The following is a 17995-nucleotide window of genomic DNA, read 5'->3' as shown; positions in this document are numbered from 1 at the left end:
AGTTCCCCTCACGGAGCCACAGACCTTGAAAATATATCACCTTCTTTTGCTAATAATCTGACTCCTCAACCAAAGAGATATTTCCCTCCCCACCCCGATCTGCCTTTCATAGGGACTGCTCTCTCCACGACTCCCTTGTCGCTCCACACTCCCCATTAACCCCATCACCCCCGGCACCTTTCACTGCAACTGCAGGAAGTGCTACATCTACCCCTACACCTCCCCCCTCACCTCCATTCAAGGCAAAAAATAAACCTTTGACATTAGACATGGGTTCACCTGCACATCCGTCAACTTGGTCTGCTGCATCCATTGCACCCGATGTGGCCTCCTCTACATCGTTGAGACCAAGTGGAAACTCAGAGACCATTTTGTAGAACTTCTGTGCTCTGTCCTCAACAAACAACAACACCTTCCGGTTGCGAAACATTTCAACTCCCCCTCCCACTCCCTGGGTGACATGTCCATCCTGGGCCTCCTCATGTGTCACAACGACCCCACCTGGAAACTGGAGGAGCAGCACCTCATATTCCGCCTCAGGAGCCTACAGCCCGATGGCCTAAACGTGGATTTTACCGGTTTCAAAATCTCTCCACCCCTGGCCTCATCCCATGATGAACCCTCCTTCTCACCCCCACCTCCTTGACCAGACACAATCTGTCCATCTTCTCTCCCACCCTTCCACCCCACCCATCCTACTGACCAATCCCCACCTCTCCCTACCTGCATCCACCTATCACCATCCCACCTACCTTCCCCAGCCCCACCCTTCCTCTCTCTATTTATTTCTGAATTCCCCTCCCCCTCCCCATTTCTGAAGAAGGGTCCTGAACCGAAACATCAACTTTCCTGTTCCTCTGATGCTGCCTGACCTGCTGTGTTCTTTCAGCTTCACACTTTGTTATCTTTGACTCCAGCATCTGCAGTTCTTGCTTTCTCACCTTCTTTTGCTGTTAGTTTGTGAAAATCCTGGAAATCCCTCCCAAACAGTACTGTGCATTCACCTTCACCAAGGAGACTGCTGCTGACCCAGCCTGGAAAGCCCTTGTTTTAAAAAGGAATTAGTTGTACTTTGTCAGGAGTGTAACAGTATACCGTATGAATTTGGTGACGGTTTGGTCCCTTGCTGGGGTGTTTGTACTCAAAGTAACTAACATGATGAGCTATACTGCTCGCGTTCATTTTTAAGTGGAAGCTCTTGCTGTTGCTAGCATAAGATATATCACGGTTTTATGCTAACTGGTGCTATTTCCTTTGGCCTGCAGCCATCACTATTGTGATAACTGAATGGAGAACAAAGTACAGGAGAGAAATGAACACCAGGGACAATGAAGCAAAGTCTAAAGCTGTCGATTCTTTGCTCAACTTTGAGACGGTAATGTTCATTTGCCTAGGCTATTACTCCTCTGTCATTGGGCAGCTATTAGAGGGAATGGGAGATGCTGAAGGATGATTATGGGGAGAAGGAAAGGGTGTGGGGAGAGGTGAGTGGAAGGTGTGATGTGGGGTGAAAGCGAGTGTTGTGCGAAGCAGTTAATAAAATAAGGGAGCATGGGGAAAGGCAGCAGGTTATTTTGCCAGTTATGGTTAATTCACTCCTCTCACTGGAGTTAAATGAAGGGAAGAAAGAACTTATTCTCCTGCTGATTTCTTGATTCCAGGATGTCCCACAGTGCTTTAGTGACAAAGTAATATATTTGAAGTTTGACCACTATGATGTGGAAAACATAATAACTTTGCACAGTGCAAGCTTCCATTAACAGCTGTTTGACAAATCACCAGATAATCTGTTTTCAGCAATGAAAGAGGATAAATATTGGCCAGGACACCAAGGGTGAACTCAGCTGCTCTTATTTGAAATAAATCCATGGGATCTGTTGGCTCCCATCTGAAAGGTTTCTTCTGAAAAGCAGCAAATCCAACAGTGCAGCATTCCCTCAGTACCGAACTGAAATTTCAGCTTGGATTTGTGCTTGGGCTCGTGTTACCACTGCAGAGACTTATAACCTCTGCCTTAAGAGGCAAGGGATAAAGCTGTACCCAGAATTGAGATAGCAATATGTATGATGCCGAAGGAATGTTTAATGGGGTGGTGGTCAGTTGGAAGAGGGGAGATGTAGGCGTGGGTACATATGAGGTTACACTTGAAGAAGGCACAATTGCAGGAATATCGGGGGTCTGACGTGAACCCACTAACTTCCACATTTAGCTGATCAGCATTTTAGGACAGCCAGGAATTCATGTCTGCACGACACTGCAACTATCTGAAGTTTTGACCCTGCACCCTGGCTCAACCACCTGGAGTGTGGGCTTTTTGGTTTGTCTGAAACAGGGTCATCAAGCCAAAGGCACAGCAGGATTGGTGGGGCTGTGAAAATGACAAGCTGGAAAGTGTTTAAATACTAAACCAAAACCACTACTTCACTTACCAAGTAAAAGGCTTTTACTGAAGGGGTTGTTCTGAGAGTGTGCTTTCACTACTTTTCAGTGTAATTTCTTCTGCCTTGGATTTTGGACTTTGTTCAGCTTGAACTCAGCAGCCAATCTTCACAACAACATAGAAACAACTAATGCAGCGCTACCATGAATCTTTGAGAGCTGAGGAGCACCAGCAGAAATAGCAAATACTTTATCTCCAGCCACCTGTGGCTCCACAGAAGGGATAAACACAAAGTTCTAGCTCGCAGAAGGTGATGACCTCCATAAAAACTGAAAGAACTGCAGATGCTGTAAATCAGGAACAAAAACAAAGTTGTTGAAAAAGCTCAGCAGGTCCGGCAGCATCTGTGAAGGAAAAAACAGTTAACATTTCGATTCCAGGGACCCTTCCTCAGAACAGGTGATGACCTCCATACTAATTACATAACAAAGGATCCGCTTTTTCGATGTGGCTGAGTAACAGTACCTCAACAGGCTTAGACTTTCTTGGCAGGCAATGCTTATCTGTCACATGGATTAAGACATCTCACCTCATGGATTGGGTGGCCCTTGTAAGGAACCACATTTTTCCATTTTCGAATTATAGACTGAAATGAAGTTGAATTGCTACGCAGCTGAAATACAGGAAACTTTTGCAACTGGGAAAAATCAATTGGTGTATATTTTTAGCTGTGCAAGACATTGTTGCTTTTTGAAACAGTGAGGGGGATCGTTTGAGGTAGAATGGTGCCAACAATCTGAGGTAAGGAAATTCTGCCTAATGATAGCTCTCTGGTTGAGTTGAAGTTTGTTACAAAGCTGTAAGTGCAAGAGACATCCAGAGCCCCTCGCTCTCCCTCACCCTTTGTACAAATTAACGGATATAAACCATCTGCATATAATACAACTAACTAAAACTCTAGTCCCATTATAAACTCAATTGGGCACACACACACACAAACAAACAAATGGAAAATGGATTATTGGAAGTAGAAAAGACTGAGAAATCAGTTCAGTAGTCTTTTTCTCATCATTCCAATATCGAGATGATTCTTCTTTGGCTGGCCAGGACCTTGGTGTTCAGCTATCTTTCTCTGGAAACTTACACTGTTTTGAAACAAGTACAGAGTGACTGATTCACTTGGAAGAAGTCTCTGATTTATCAACTCATATTTCACAGGAATTGTTGAGGGAAAGGTAAATTTTATTAAACTTCGCATTTTCTTTTTTTACCAGCAGAGAACACGCACCTTCTGTTGGGGAGAACAGCATCACCTGCCCTTCTCTTTCTGTGTCTGTGTCTCTGTAATTGTTTCCAGTTCCTGCCTGTTCAGTTAGCTGAAAACCAGCCAACTTCCCTTGTAAGCAATTCCCTGTAAACAGTTACTGATCTTCTGTACATTGTAGAAACCCACAACCACAGGAACAGTTCACAAAAGGTACCAAGTTCATTCATTGCTATGAATTATGCTGCTATCCTAGGATGTCCCTGTTTTTAAAAGCAGTTCTTTCTTCTTGCAGTCTACAGCTTTTAAAGGCAAAGTCCTTGTAAGATATCCTTTACTCTGCTGTTTGTTACAATTAAATGTGTTACAGTGCAGTTATTTTCTTTTTAATAATGAAACATGGTGTGAATTGGTTTTGTCCTGAGTAGCAGCCAGACAGGCAGATTGCTCATATTGGTTTAATTGGGATCTCATTCATTTATGGTGCACTGTTCCCAGTTAAGTATTCACAGCCTGTATTTTCAGTGACAATCAAGGCCATGGAATTTCCATCTTCTCCATCTGCTTCTAGGAGCGTATTAGTGCCATCTGCAGGATTTTGCAATCTGCAGCACATATTTGTTTTTACCTAGGTGACTGATACCATGCTTGCTGGGGACAGCATCTTTTATCGATTTGCAAAATCAGCTAGCCATTTGGAATGAGAGCCATTCAGATTTCTGAAAAGGCTGGATCCTCACAAGTCCGCAGAATTATAGACCACACACACTGGTCATCGAGGAACTTTTAAAACTGTGATATCAAGAGCCCAGGGACAGTATGTCCCTGTTAGGGCGAAGGGAAAAGCTGACAGGTTTAGGGATCCATGGCTGACGAGGGAAGTTGAGGCTCTGGTCAGGAAAATGAAGAAGGCGTACATTGGGTTTAAGCTGTCAGGCTCAAGTGAATCCTTAGATGACTATAAAAGGTGTTAGGAGCATCCTCAAGAGGGAAATCAGAAGAGCAAAATGAGGGTATGAGATAGCTTTTGGTAGATAAGGCTAAAGATAATCCCAAGAGCTTCTATAGCTATATTAAGAGTAAAAGGGTGGCTCGGGAGAGAATAAGTCCCCTTAAAGATCAGCATGGCTGTCTGTGTGTGGAACCACAGGAGATGGGAGGCATTTTTAATGAATATTTCCCCTCATTGTTTACTGAGGAGAGAATCATGAATGCTAAGAACGTAAGGGAGACAAGTGGGTGTGTTTTGGACTGCATACATATTACCAGAGAGGAGGTGTTTACAGCCTTAGAACACATGAAGGTGGATAAATCCCTGAGCCTGCTCAAGTTCACCCTTGGACGTTGTGGGAGGCTAGGGAAGAAATTACAGAGGCCCTTGCAGAGATTTTTGCTTTATCTTTAGCCACTGGTGAAGTTCCGGAAGACTCGAGGGTGGCTAATGTTGTTCCATTGTTTAAGAAAGGAAGCAAAGACAAGCCAGGAAACTAAAGGCAAATGAGCCTGACATCAGTAATAGGTAAGTTATTGAAGAGGATAATAGGGGACAGGATCAACCAACATTTGGATAGTCAAGGTCTGATTTGGGATAGTCAGTATGGATTTGTGTGCAAGAAGTCATGTCTGACCAATCTTTTAGTTTTTCGAAGAGACAACCAAGAGGATGGATGAGGGTAGAGCAGAGGATGTTGTCTATATGGACTTTAGTAAAGCCTTTGACAAGTTCCCACATGGAAGGTTAGTCACGAAGGTTAGGTTGCATGGGATTCAGGGAGAGCTAGCTAATTGGATTCAAAATCAGCTCGATGGTAGGAAGCAGAGGATGATGGTTGAAGGTTGTTTCTCAGACTGGAGGCTTGTGACTAGTGGTCCGCCACAGGGGTCGGTGCTGGGACCTTTGTTATTTGTTATTTACATAAATGATCTAGATGTGAATGTACAAGGCATGATTAGTAAGTTTGTGGATGATACAAAATTAGGAGGTATCATTGATAATGAGGAAGCTTATCAAAAACTACAGAGGGATCTTGATCAGATGAGGAAATGGACTGAGAATTGGCAATTGCAGTTCAATACAGAAAGTCAGACCAAGGTAGGGTTTGTACAGTAAATGGTAAGGTCCTGAGGAGTGTTGTGGAACAGAAGGACCTAGGAGTACAAATACATGGTTCGTTGAAAGTGGTGTCACAGATAGACAGGGTGGCGAAGAAGGCACTTAGCATGCTGGCCTTCATCGGTCGAGGCATTGAGTATAGAAGTTGGGATGTTATGTTACAGTTGTATAAGTTGTTGGTGAGGCCACACTTGAAGTATTGTGTACAGTTTTGGTCACCCTGTTACAGGAAAGACTTGGTTAAACTGGAAAGTGTGCAAAGAAGATTTACGAGGATGTTACCAGGTTGGCAAGGATAGGACTTTATTCCTTGAAACATAGGAGCATAAAAGGTGATCTTATTGAGATGTATAAAATCATGAGGGGCAAAGATAGGCTGAATATCTATAGTTTTTTTTCCCAGGTGTGGGGAATTGAAAACTAGAGGGCATAGGTTTAAGGTGAGAGGGGAAAGATTTAAGAAGGACCTGAGGGGCACCTTCTTCACGCAGGGAGTGGTGTGTTAATGGAATGGGCTGCCAGAGAAAGTGGTTGAGACAGTCAGAGAGAGGGGATTGGCATCTGCTGTACCACTCACATTTCCTGAGCTTATTGATCCTTGGTCATATCTCTGAGCAAAGCTGTGCTATTGTGCATCAGACTTCATTAGTTATTTTCACCTAAATGTTTCAGTAGCTAGTTTCTTTCACCCATCTGCTGGGATAAATAGCTTTATGGGCCCTTAGAATGCCACAACATGAGCCCCGCGGCTGCCATAGAGTACAGGGGTTCACTGGGGAGGGAGCCTTCCAAATTGAGGCCCCTATAATTGAAGTTGTGGTTTCTGTCCTGACTTTTGAAGCATGCATCCGTTCTGACTCCTCCTGGGGTCCCTGTTTAAACTGTGATCGCATTTAGTCTGGAAATTCGGAAGCAGGATTGTAATGCCATGGTTTTAATTATAAATCCACAACAAAGCCTTGTTTACCAACTTTCAGTTTACCACCCGGTGAGTGTGTCTGTTTGTCAAAATTCTACCTTGCCACTACATTAACCAGAATAGGCCGATAGGGTTTCTGTGTAATATCTCATGTGATAGACGGCATCTCTAGTATTGCAGTGTTCTTACACAACTGCACTGGAATATCAGTCCTGATTTTCTTTTAATGTGCTTAGGTCTTGTTTGAGTTGTGAGCCATAGCTTCTCCTGTTGGGCACTCTGAGGTGGTCTAATTATTGACTATCTCTGTGAGCGTGTGACCTTTTTTTAAAAAGTTCTCCCATGTTATATAATTTTGCTCTAATGAAACTATCTGAGCATAAAAGTTCAGATGGACGCTGCCCTTTCTTGTGTCACTTGCTGGCTTTAGTGAATTAGGGCCTTCCTAAATTACCTTTGATCTCATTACTGCTTTGGTGCTGGAGGGAAGTGAATTAGTGACATGTTTAACATCACAGGACTGCACTTTCTGCTCTGTTGGCCGCAGAACACAATGAGACGTTGAAGATGCAGCCGTGCTTTTAGCTCTCAACTACAGTTCTGTGCCTTGCAGCATTCTGGAAGGCCATCAAAGGTTTTAACATTTCCCACCTCTTCCTGGTTCTTTCCTCTGAAACTTTCTTCTTTGCTACTGGGATCAAATTAACTTCAAAGCATATTTGAATACAGAATTGTACTGATCAGATAAAATGGAAAGACTCATTTCTGCCTGGTAGTCTATGGCCAGTACAAAGTGAACGAAGGATCAATTCTCTTCATTTTTTATATTTTTGTTAAGGGACAACAGTTGAATAAACTCTGAAGCTTTGCGGACATCCATATGTCTGACTGTTATCCTTGCGGATGAGTTGCTTCTTTGAGAGGCTTTCTGCCTGCTGTATTAGTTTAGGTAGATCTTGAGGTCCCAAAGCACTAACTAAACAGCAGTCGTCAAGTTTCCCCAGGGTAGGGGAGTCCAAAACTAGAGGGCATAGATTTAACGTGAGAGAGGAAAGATTTTTCACACAGAGGGTGTTGTGTAAATGGAACTAGCTATCAGAGGAAGTGGTAAAAGTGGGTACAATTACAACATTTTAAAGACATTTGGACAGGTACATGGATAGGAAAGGTTTAGAGGGATATAGGCCAAATGCAGGTAAATGGGACTAGTTTAATTTAGAAAACCTGGTCAGCATGGACGAGTTAGGCCAGAGGGCCTGTTTCCGAGCTGTACGATTCTATGATTCTAAGTTGTGGCCCAGCAAGTAGCTCTTGTATCTGAGCCAGAAGGCCGAAGGTTTCACTCCTACTCCAGTGACTTGAGCACATATAACCACTGCACTCTTGGAGGTGCGAGCTTTTAGATAGGATTTTGTCCAGTTGGGTTGACATAAAAGATCTCATGGTGACCATTTTTGAAGAGGAGTGGAGTTCTGCTGTTCCAGTCAACATTTAGTCAATGCCACTGAAACAGATAATCTAATCAATATCAGGTTGTTTGTTGGAACTTGTAACAAATTAACTATGATGACGTTACAATAGTGACTGAATTGTCAAATTCATTGGCTGTAAAATGTTTTGGGTCATCCTGAGGTAATGGAAATTTTTCTAAGCTCCAGTAAGGGGGTTGATTCTGTACTCCTAGTATGGAGCTGCTTTTGAATGGAGTTTCAGGTAAAGATGACAGTCCACTTTTCGTGAATTGTGTTAATAGTCTCCCTGAAACGACACCAAATTTCTTTAAGTGGTCGATTAATTCTTTTTCTGCATTCTACATTTCCGTACACAACAGTTGTTGATTGTTTTAAGCGGTTGGGCTCTGTAAACTATGGATAAGACACTGTAAATCCAAGCAAATTTTTGTTCTCTACTTCCTTTCCTCACTCTTACAAACAAATCAATTAGGAGCAAAAGTAGACTACTTGGCCTCCTGAGCCTGCTGTGCCATTTATAATCGTAGTTGGTCTGGCTATTCCGTATTCCTGGCTTTCCCCAGTAACCTTTCACTCCCTACTTATCAAGAACCATTTTATTGTGTCATAAAATATTCAAAGACTGTGTTTCCACAACCTTTTCAGGAAGAAAGTTCCGAAGACATTTTTCTGAGAAAAATACCCACAACAGACTAAGCTGACATCTCTTTCCTTTGCCTTCAGGTGAAGTATTACAATGCTGAGAGTTATGAGGTGAACCGTTTCAATGATGCCATACTGAAGTATCAGGTAAGAGCTCCAGAAGGACATCCCATTCATGGCAATGCTGCAGAATAGATCATCACCTTTTATTCAAAAGCAAAACACGGCAAATTCTGGAAATCTGAAATGTAAACAAGAATTTCTGGATATACCCCCATCAGATCTGGCATCATCTTTGGAGACAGAAACACCATAACATGTCTGCTGATGACCATTGAACTGAAATGTTGATGCTATTTCTTTCTCCCCAGATGATGCCAACCTGCAAAGTATTTCCAGTATTTGTTGATTTATTTTGGTCTTCTGTTAAGCTCCATGACCATGCAGGCAGCTCTTGGAATCTTGGTTCAGTGCCAATCCCAGCATGGAGTTCCGCTCTGTTGTGCTCATAATGCACTAGTCTGTGCTGCCATTAGTGTACTGCACCAAACCAAACCAAACCTTGCTTGATTCACTCATGCTTACAGAGGCAAGCCTTCTTGAAGCATATTTATTTTCTTGTTATGTCCGTTGACTCTTGACGTCCATTCACATAAGTGACTTAAGGAGTAGGCCATTCAGCCCATCAAACTTGTTCTGCCATTCTGAAAGGTCGTGGTTGATCTAATTAGGCCCTTAGCTTCGCTTTCCTATCCATCCTCCCATGACTCTCGACTATCTTGTAGATCAAATATCACTTGAGTCTTGAGTGTAATCAATTAGCTCATCTTCACTTGTTTATAGTGTGATGGGGGGGAGGTGCGAAAGTACATTGGTAATCAATACCCCATCAGTTGCAGTATACATGTATCAATGTGCTGATTCAATCACTGAAATGGCCAAGGCTCCAGAAACAAAGAATAAAATGTGATGGCCTCTCATGGTCCACTGGGTTTCTTGTTAACAAAGATTGAATTGCTGACAGCCATAGACTGATGGAAAGTGAGGGATCTGGGTTTTAGAAATTGGTCACAGTCTAGCATTCAAGGTTTGAAAATGTAGTCAGAGGTACTCGTATTTGGAAACTTTATCAGGTTCCCAGGAACTTTTATTGAGAAAAGAGTTCCATGAGAGATATTTTCAGCTTCTGGGATATCTTCCTTACTAACTGACTTCAATCTGTAACACTGAAAAGTAAATCCAGAAAAGCTTACAAGGCAACTATTAGCGGGGAGGTTCCCTTAGACTTTTCAAAACTAAGCCTTCCAGTCATTCAGGGCCATAATCTCCCTCCTAAATAGCTTTGTTTACTTTCTACAAAGTCAGTTGATTTTTTTCTGGAAGCAACAGATGGCTTACAGCACACATTAAATTATTGACTTTTTTCCCTTGGTATAACCTCACTGAAATCTTTTGGATCCAAGAAATGTCAAAGCTGTTCCATTGCTTCTGATTTTTCCTCCTGGTTCTGTAATGTAAATATGTATTTGCAACAACTTGTTGGACCAGAGATCAAACCCTACCCTGACTGGAGATTGAGATACCTACATGAATTGAGTTTGGGGGTCTAGTATACACAGTGGGTCAAGTGTTGATGTGCTATGGTATAAAACCAGCTTTTTGATGTCCAGAACCAAGTGCCAGACTATTTGTTTTGTGAATTTGAGCATTGACAGTATTCATACAACGCTGAAAATACTAGAAATACTCAACACATCAGGCAACATCTGGAAGAGAGAAAGAGTGCTTGTTCCAGGTCACTGACCTTACATCGAGATTGATACATTTCATTCACTCACATTGGTTCATCGAGCTGAATCTGTTACTGCTTGGTTTCTTGATATTTTATTAGGTAGCAGAATGGAAAACAAATGCCAGTCTGGCCTTTCTGAACCAAACACAGAATCTCATCATTGGCCTTGGGTTGCTCGCTGGGTCACTTCTCAGTGCTTATTTTGTCACAGAGAAAAAGCTTCAGGTAAATGGCATCTTGCATTCTTGGGTCAGTGTTATAAATATCTCTAACATTCTCACTACTCTATTTGAATTTTCTTGTTTTTCTGCATAGGTTGGGGATTTTGTCTTATTTGGGACTTATATTATTCAGCTTTACACTCCACTCAACTGGTTTGGGACATATTACAGGTTGGTGACCTCAGATATTACTACTTGCCTCCTTCGCTCTAATCTTCTCCAACTGCATTTCCTTCAGTGTAATAGTTTCTTACTGCTGTGTGTTCCCCCACTGTATCTCTCTTATAGTGCTTTGTGTTTTCTTATTCCAAATCTCTCAACTCCACGTATTTCTTTAAAACCCTTTGTTTTCAGTTGTTTCTGTATTTATATGGTGAGTCCAGTTCAGTTTTTGGTCAGTGGTAACCTCCAGGATGTTGAGAGGCTGGGATTTAGTGATGGTAACACCATTGAATGTCAAAGGATGGTGGTTAGATTTGTCTGTTATTGGAGATGGTCATTGCCTGGCATTGTGTGGCCCGATTATTACTTGCCACCTGTCAGCCCAAGCCTGGATACTGTCCAGGTCTTGTTGCATTTGAACATGGACTGCTTCAGTATCTGAGGAGTTATGAATATTACTTCCATAAAGGACATCAGTGAATCAGATGCTTTTTTTCCAACAATTGATGATGGTTTCATAGTCACCATTAGACTCTTAATTCCAGACTTTTAAATTCAAATTCCACCATCTGTCATGGTGGGATTCAAACATGGCTCCCAATCATTCCCTAAATGTCTGGATTACTAGTCTAGTGATAAGGCCACTTGTCACCTTCTGTCAAGCAATAAGAAAATCAGAGTTAACATTTTATACATGGATAAGGAGCAAGAGTGTAGCTAGGGAAAGGGTAGGTCCACTCAAGGACAAAAGAGGGAATTTATGCATGGAGCTGGAGGAAGTGGGTGAGATCCTTAAGTGAATACTTTGCATCAGTATTGATAAAGGAGAAGGACATGATGGATGGTAAGTCTCAGGAGGGGTTCGTTGATGTTCTAGGGAATATCAGTATAGAAAAGGAGCAGGTGTTGGGTATTTTGAAAAGCATTAAGGTAGACAAGTCCCAGGACCTGATGGGATCTATCCCAGAATGCTGAGGGAGGCAAGTGAGGAAATTGCTGGGGTCTTGTACAAAATCTTTGTATCCCCCTTAGTCACTAGAGAGTAGCCAATGTTGTTCCTTGCTTTAAGAAGGGCAACAATGAAAATCCAGGAAATTACAGGCCAATGAGCCTTACATCAGTGGTAGGGAAATTATTGGAGAAGATTCTTAAGCATAGGATCTACTCACATTTGGAAAAATGTAGGCTAATTAGTGATAGGCAGCATGGCTTTGTCTGGGGAAGGTCATGTCTCACAAACTTAATTTGATTTTTTGAGGAAGTAACAAAAATGATTGATATTGCCCATATGGACTTTAGCAAAGCCTTTGACAATGTTCCGCTTTGCAGGCTGTTACAAGAGGTCAAGTCAGGTGGAATCCACAGTGAGCTGGTACGATGGATGCAGAACTAGTTTGTTTATAGAAGACAGGGAGCAGCGGTGGAAGGGTGTTTTTGTGACTGGAAATCTGTGAACAGTGGTGTTTTGCAGGGATCAGTGCTGGGACCCCTGTTGTTTGTAAAATATAAATGATTTGGAGGAGAATGTGGATGGCCTGATTAGTAAGTTTGCAGACAGCAGAAAGATTGGGGGAGCTGTGGATGGTGACGAAGGTTGCCAGAGGATACAGCAGGATATTAATAGACTGGAGAGTTGGATGGAGAAATGGCAGATGGAGTTTAATCTGACAAATGTGAGCTCATTTTGGAAAATCTAATGCAGGTGGGAAGTATATAATAAATGGCAGAACCCTTAATAGCATCACCGTACAGAGGGATCTAGATATACAGATCCACAGTATGGCATGCTTGCCTTCATCAGTTGCGGCACAGTGTACAAAAATTGGCAAGTCATGTTGTACTATACAGGCATTAGTGAGACCGCAGCTGGAGTATTGTGCACAGTTGTGGTCCCCTTATTTGAGGAAAGATGTAGTGGCATTGGAGGCATTTCAGAGGAAGTTCACTAAATTGATCTCAGAGATGAGAGGTTTGTTGTAATAAGAGAGATTGAACAGTTTAGGCTTATACTCTCTGGAATTGAGAAGAATGAGGGGAGAGCAAATTGAGGTATTCAAGATGATAAAAGGTAAAATAGATGCGGAGCAAACGTTGCCTCTTGTGGGGCATTCTTGAATGAGGGGTCATAGTCTTCTGATAAGGGGCAGCAAATTTAAAACAGAGTTGAGGAGAAACTACTTCTCCCGAAAGGTTGTGAATCTGTGGAACTCGCTACCGTAAAATGCCGTGGATGCTGCGACAGTGAGTAAATTTAAGGAGGAGTTAGACAGATTTTTAATAAATGGGTTGAAGGGTTATGAGGAGAAGGCAGAAAATTGGGGTTGAGGAGCATATCAGCCACGTTAAAACGGCGGAGCCGACTTCAATGGGCTGAATGGCCTAATTCTGCTCCTATATCTTATGAACTTGTATAGAACTTTAGTGAGGCCACATTTGGAATATTGTGTACTGTCCTGTTTGCCACCCTACCACAAGGATGTGGAGGCTTTGGAGAGGGTGTGGAAATGGTTTACCAGGATGTTGCCTGGATTGGAGGGTATTAGCTATGAGGAGAGATTGGACAAATTTTGTTTATTTTCACTTGAACATCGAAAGATGAGGGGCAACCTGATTAGATATTTATAAAATTAGGAGAAACATGGATAGAATGGATAGCCAGAGTCTTTTTTTCCCAGGCTAGAAATGTCAATTCCTAGGGGACATAGATTTAAGGTTAAAGAAAATAAATTTAAAGCAAATGTGAGAGACAAGTTTTTTTTAATACACAGAGGATGATAAGTGCGTGGAATATACTGCCAGAGGAGGTAGTGGATTTGGATACAACAGTAACATTGAAGAGGCATCTTGACAGATACATGAATAGACAGGGAATGGAGGGATACAGACCATGTAGAAACTAAAGTTGTTTAGTTTAGAAAAGCATGACGTGTCAGTGCAGTGTTGGTGGGCTGAAGGGCCTGTTCTTGTGCTGTATTGTTCTGTGTTCTTATCCTTGGAGTCTCTGGCCAATATTGGGCCACTGAATGTCTGCACCATTATAGAAAGAAGGATCAGCAGATGTAGTGCTCAAGTTAAAGAGAGGAACTAGAACTTACCCACACCCTAGTGGCAGTCAGTACCTTAAGGAAAAGGAAAAGAGAAACCTCAGGGTTATCTCATGATTTTCAGTAGCCAGCCTTGGTCCAATTTCTCCCCCAACCTCAAAAAAAGACAAAAATTACAGGAGAAACTCAGCAGGTCTGGCAGCATCTGTGGAGAGAAAGCAGAGTTAACATTTTGAGTCTGGTGACCATTTGACTTTGTTGTAATGCTTTGTCAGACAAACAGATTTTTAGTCAGTAAAGGAAATGGCAGGAGAGTGACGATTATCAGATGCCATGATCTCATTGAATGTGGAGTAGAATTGATGGGATTACTTCTCCTCTTGTGTCTTATGGTCTTATCAAATCTTGAACACCCATATCATTCCACATGCATTGAATACCTTCAAAATGCTGTGACAGTTGACCGTGTTATCATTTGTTTAATCGATGGGGAACGTTGGTCAGGACATGAGAATTTTCTCCTGTCTTCAGATAGTACTTTAGGATCTTCACAATGAACTTGAAATATCAGAAGAGGCAGGCAGGGTTTTAATTGATAATCTCCCCATGAAGGACGGTAACTCCTACTGCTTCAGGACATGGTATAATAGCAGCCTCACTTACACACTTAAACTCTTCATTGACTTGAATCCACAACCTGCTGAGCCTGTACCATTATGACACATCCTCAGATGCTTCAGTTCCTTTCAGTCCTAAGCTTTTACAGAAGTGTCTGTGTTCTCATTAATGTGTCAAGCCACAACATGGGGCAACAATGATGCAATTGAAAATCTGGAATCCTGAGATTTTGTTGTGGTATCCTCATTACCAATAAGATAACAGTAAAACACCACACAGTTATTAAAACAAAAGCAAAATACTGCAGATGCTGGAAATCAGAAATTTAAAAAAAAGAAATTGCTGAAGAAACTCGAGTCGTGCAGCATCTGTGAAGAGAGAAACAAAGTTAACATTTCAGGCCTGATACAGGCCGTCTCTAAAAAGACAGCATCCTTTCTCTCCTTGAAGAGAAATAACGAAGAACTGGAATTATTCAGCTATTTTCACTCACCATTTGCCTGTTAGCTATTGCCTCTAACTGGTGACAGAGCTTGCACAATTTGTGTGCTAATTGCCCTGTGCCTGGAGTGAAGAATTGAAAGCAGTCAGAAAGAAGATCGGAGATCAGAAGGATTTGAAATAAAGGACAGTCGATGAATCCTGTGAACTGGTGCAATTAAACTGTGTACCTTTTCTGCCTCCACCCATAACATCTTTGTCCATATCTGTCTACATGTGTGTGTAAGGGTTTAAGAAGGGGTAAAGTTTAAATTAGAGAATTATAAGTTGATGAGTTAGATTTTGTTTGCCAGTCGTAAAACTTATTCCTTTGAAATAAACAGTAGTTGCTTGTGAAGTACAGAAACGTAGTCCGTGTTTTCTATTAACCTGGATTTGTCAGTGATGAAGCTTTTGTTGTTCCATCACTACTTGTTGCCAGCCCAGACATATCCTTCAGGATTCTGATTAGTAATGGTGCTACCAAACCATTCTTGGCAATAGATATCAATGTCCCCCATTCGGAGTACACCATGGGCCTTGCAACTTTGTGCTTTCCTCCAAGTGGCATTCAATATGGAAGAGCACCAATCGTCAAATGAGAACGAAGCTATAAGTGCTAATCAGGGTTTCCTTGTTCATGTTTGAGATGATGACCTGAGATTTCATTGGGTTTTAAGTCAGTGGAATGCTGCCGAGCCGATTGTTTCCTTTCTCTGTGCAACTGATACATCACCTTTGATGGATCTTTCCTGCTCGTGGGTCAGGACAGATTGAGGGAAGTTGTTGAGGTGTCTAGGCTATTAGCTATAAGGTTTTATTGGATGAGTATGATTACATCTGGCTGTTGTTTGCCTAGACGGTTGGACTGCTGACCCTAATTTTGATACAAGTCCCAAGTTGTCAATATGAAGGATAAGAGCTTTGTTAATAAGGACTTGGCAATATCATGTAGGTTGGATACACTTTGTTGCTTCCAACATGTAGGTCAATGTTATATGGTCCAACCTGCTTTAGTTTGCTTCAACTTCACTATAGTGGTTGGTAAAACTGAGTGGCTTACTAGGCAATTTAAGAGGGCAACTAAGAGTCAACCACATTGAGTCAGAAGTCATATGTGAATCTGACAAAAGCAGATTACAGTTTTTATTCCTTAAAGATCATTAGTGAACCAGAGGTATTTTCATTATACTCCAATAGTTTCAAAGTTGTCCTTACTGTGGCTAGAACGGCAAATGTTTCTTTCTTAGGGGACAGTCCTGGGACTTTCTTCATTTATGCGATTCAGTTATGCTCATGTGGCAAATTGGCACTATGCAGATTATCACAGAAGTTAAAGTGACCTTCTTCCTAAGATATGAATAGACTGGACTTATTGGAGAAGAAATTTCATTGGGTCTGAAGTCAATGTCGAATTCTTCCAAGTCTTGATGGGATGAACCGTCTGTTCCTGTTCCTGTTTCTTGTGGTCTCTATGTTACTGTTATGAGCGATCCTTGACTCTTCTGTAGAAGTGGTTTTTGCAGGAACTTCTCTTAAAGGTTGCATATCTCTTTTCCCCTTGATCTTTTAGAGGTTTTGTAATTTATATTTTAATTAGTTCATGAGACATAGGTAAGCATTTGAGTCATTTGAGCATCTGGGCTGACATTTAATGCCATCTCTAATTGCACTTGAACTGACTGGCTAATGCAATTTGAGAGGACAGTTAAGAGTCAGCCATATTCCTGTGGGTCTAGAGTCACAGGTAAGCCAGACCAGGTAAGTATAGCAGATTTCCTTCCTTAAAGGACTTTAATAAACCAGATGAGTTTTTAAGGACAGTTGACAGTGATTACATGGTCGCCATTAGGCTAGTTTCTAATTCCAGATTTTCATTGATTCAGATTTCACCTTCTATCAAAGTGAGATTCAAACCCTTGTCCCCATTGGGTGTCTGGATCACTAGTCCAGTGATGGTGCCGTTATGCTGCTACTTCCCTGTAGCATTAATTACAGATGTCTAATCTTCTCTCCCATCTATCCACCAGGATGATCCAGAGTTCATTCATAGACATGGAGAATATGTTTGAGCTCTTCCATGAGGAACAGGAGGTAGGTAGCTTGCTTTTTTTTTTAAATAGTTAACAATTTGTTGTATGTGAAAATGGCACAGTAATAACAAAGGACAGATGGAGATGGAGTGGGGGAAGTGGGGCTGTGGGAAAATTAGACATTTGGGAAGTTAGTCTGTACTTTTTCAGTTCTGACTCCTTTGTGATGTGCAGCACCCTTCACTTCATTAATGTGGTGGTATTGCTTTCTGCCACCTAAGCTTTCACTCCAGAATTGCCTCAAGTATTGTCACCTGTAATTCTCCCTTCTAACATTTAAGATCGTGCTTAAACCTGCATGTTTCACCAAGTCTTTAGTCACCTGTTGTCCTTTCAATTGAGCATCGTTATGTCATATACTCCAGTAAAGCATCTTGAAAAATGGTGTCTATCACATTTATTCCAAATTAGTAAGGGCAGTCTCAAGATCCAGCAAACAGGTAAGTTGTGGATTGTTGGAGATACAATTATAGAAATTCCCAGAACAAAAGGAGGCCCATTGTGCCCACACTGACTGACAAGTCACTATCCAGCTTGATCCTACTTTCTAACTCTTGACCAGTAGTCTTGTAGGTTAGAGAGCTTTGTGCAGGTCCAAGTTTATGCAATGAGTTCCAGATCACTTGGCGAAACCATTTCTCCTTAAATTCCTCTAAATCTCCTATCTTTTACCCCAAATCAGTGGTCCTTGGTAATGGGAGACAACAAGGTGCAGGGCTGGATGAACACAGCAGGCCAAGCAGCATCATAGGCGCAGAGAGGCTGACGTTTCGGGCCTAGACCCTTCATCTGAAA

At 41.8% G+C, this 17995-nt stretch overlaps 1 protein-coding gene across 1 annotated transcript in view; it reads left to right on the top strand.

The window, feature by feature from the left end:
- Positions 1–1242: 1242 nt before the first annotated feature.
- The window catches only part of abcb6b (ATP-binding cassette, sub-family B (MDR/TAP), member 6b), a 114469-nt gene continuing 97716 nt past the window's right edge, over positions 1243–17995 (top strand). Inside the window, exons 1-5 of the mRNA XM_048599284.1 lie at positions 1243–1375; positions 8872–8937; positions 10682–10807; positions 10898–10974; positions 17138–17205. Of these exons, the coding sequence (XP_048455241.1) occupies positions 1313–1375; positions 8872–8937; positions 10682–10807; positions 10898–10974; positions 17138–17205 (400 nt within the window). The 5' untranslated portion in view covers positions 1243–1312. The remainder of the gene's footprint in view (positions 1376–8871; positions 8938–10681; positions 10808–10897; positions 10975–17137; positions 17206–17995) is intronic.

The sequence above is a fragment of the Rhincodon typus genome, chromosome 7, assembly GCF_021869965.1.
Source record: "Rhincodon typus isolate 14 chromosome 7, sRhiTyp1.1, whole genome shotgun sequence".
Taxonomy (NCBI): domain Eukaryota; kingdom Metazoa; phylum Chordata; class Chondrichthyes; order Orectolobiformes; family Rhincodontidae; genus Rhincodon; species Rhincodon typus.
Note: the sequence above shows the minus strand (reverse complement) of the source record. Positions and strands in the feature narration are given on the sequence as shown.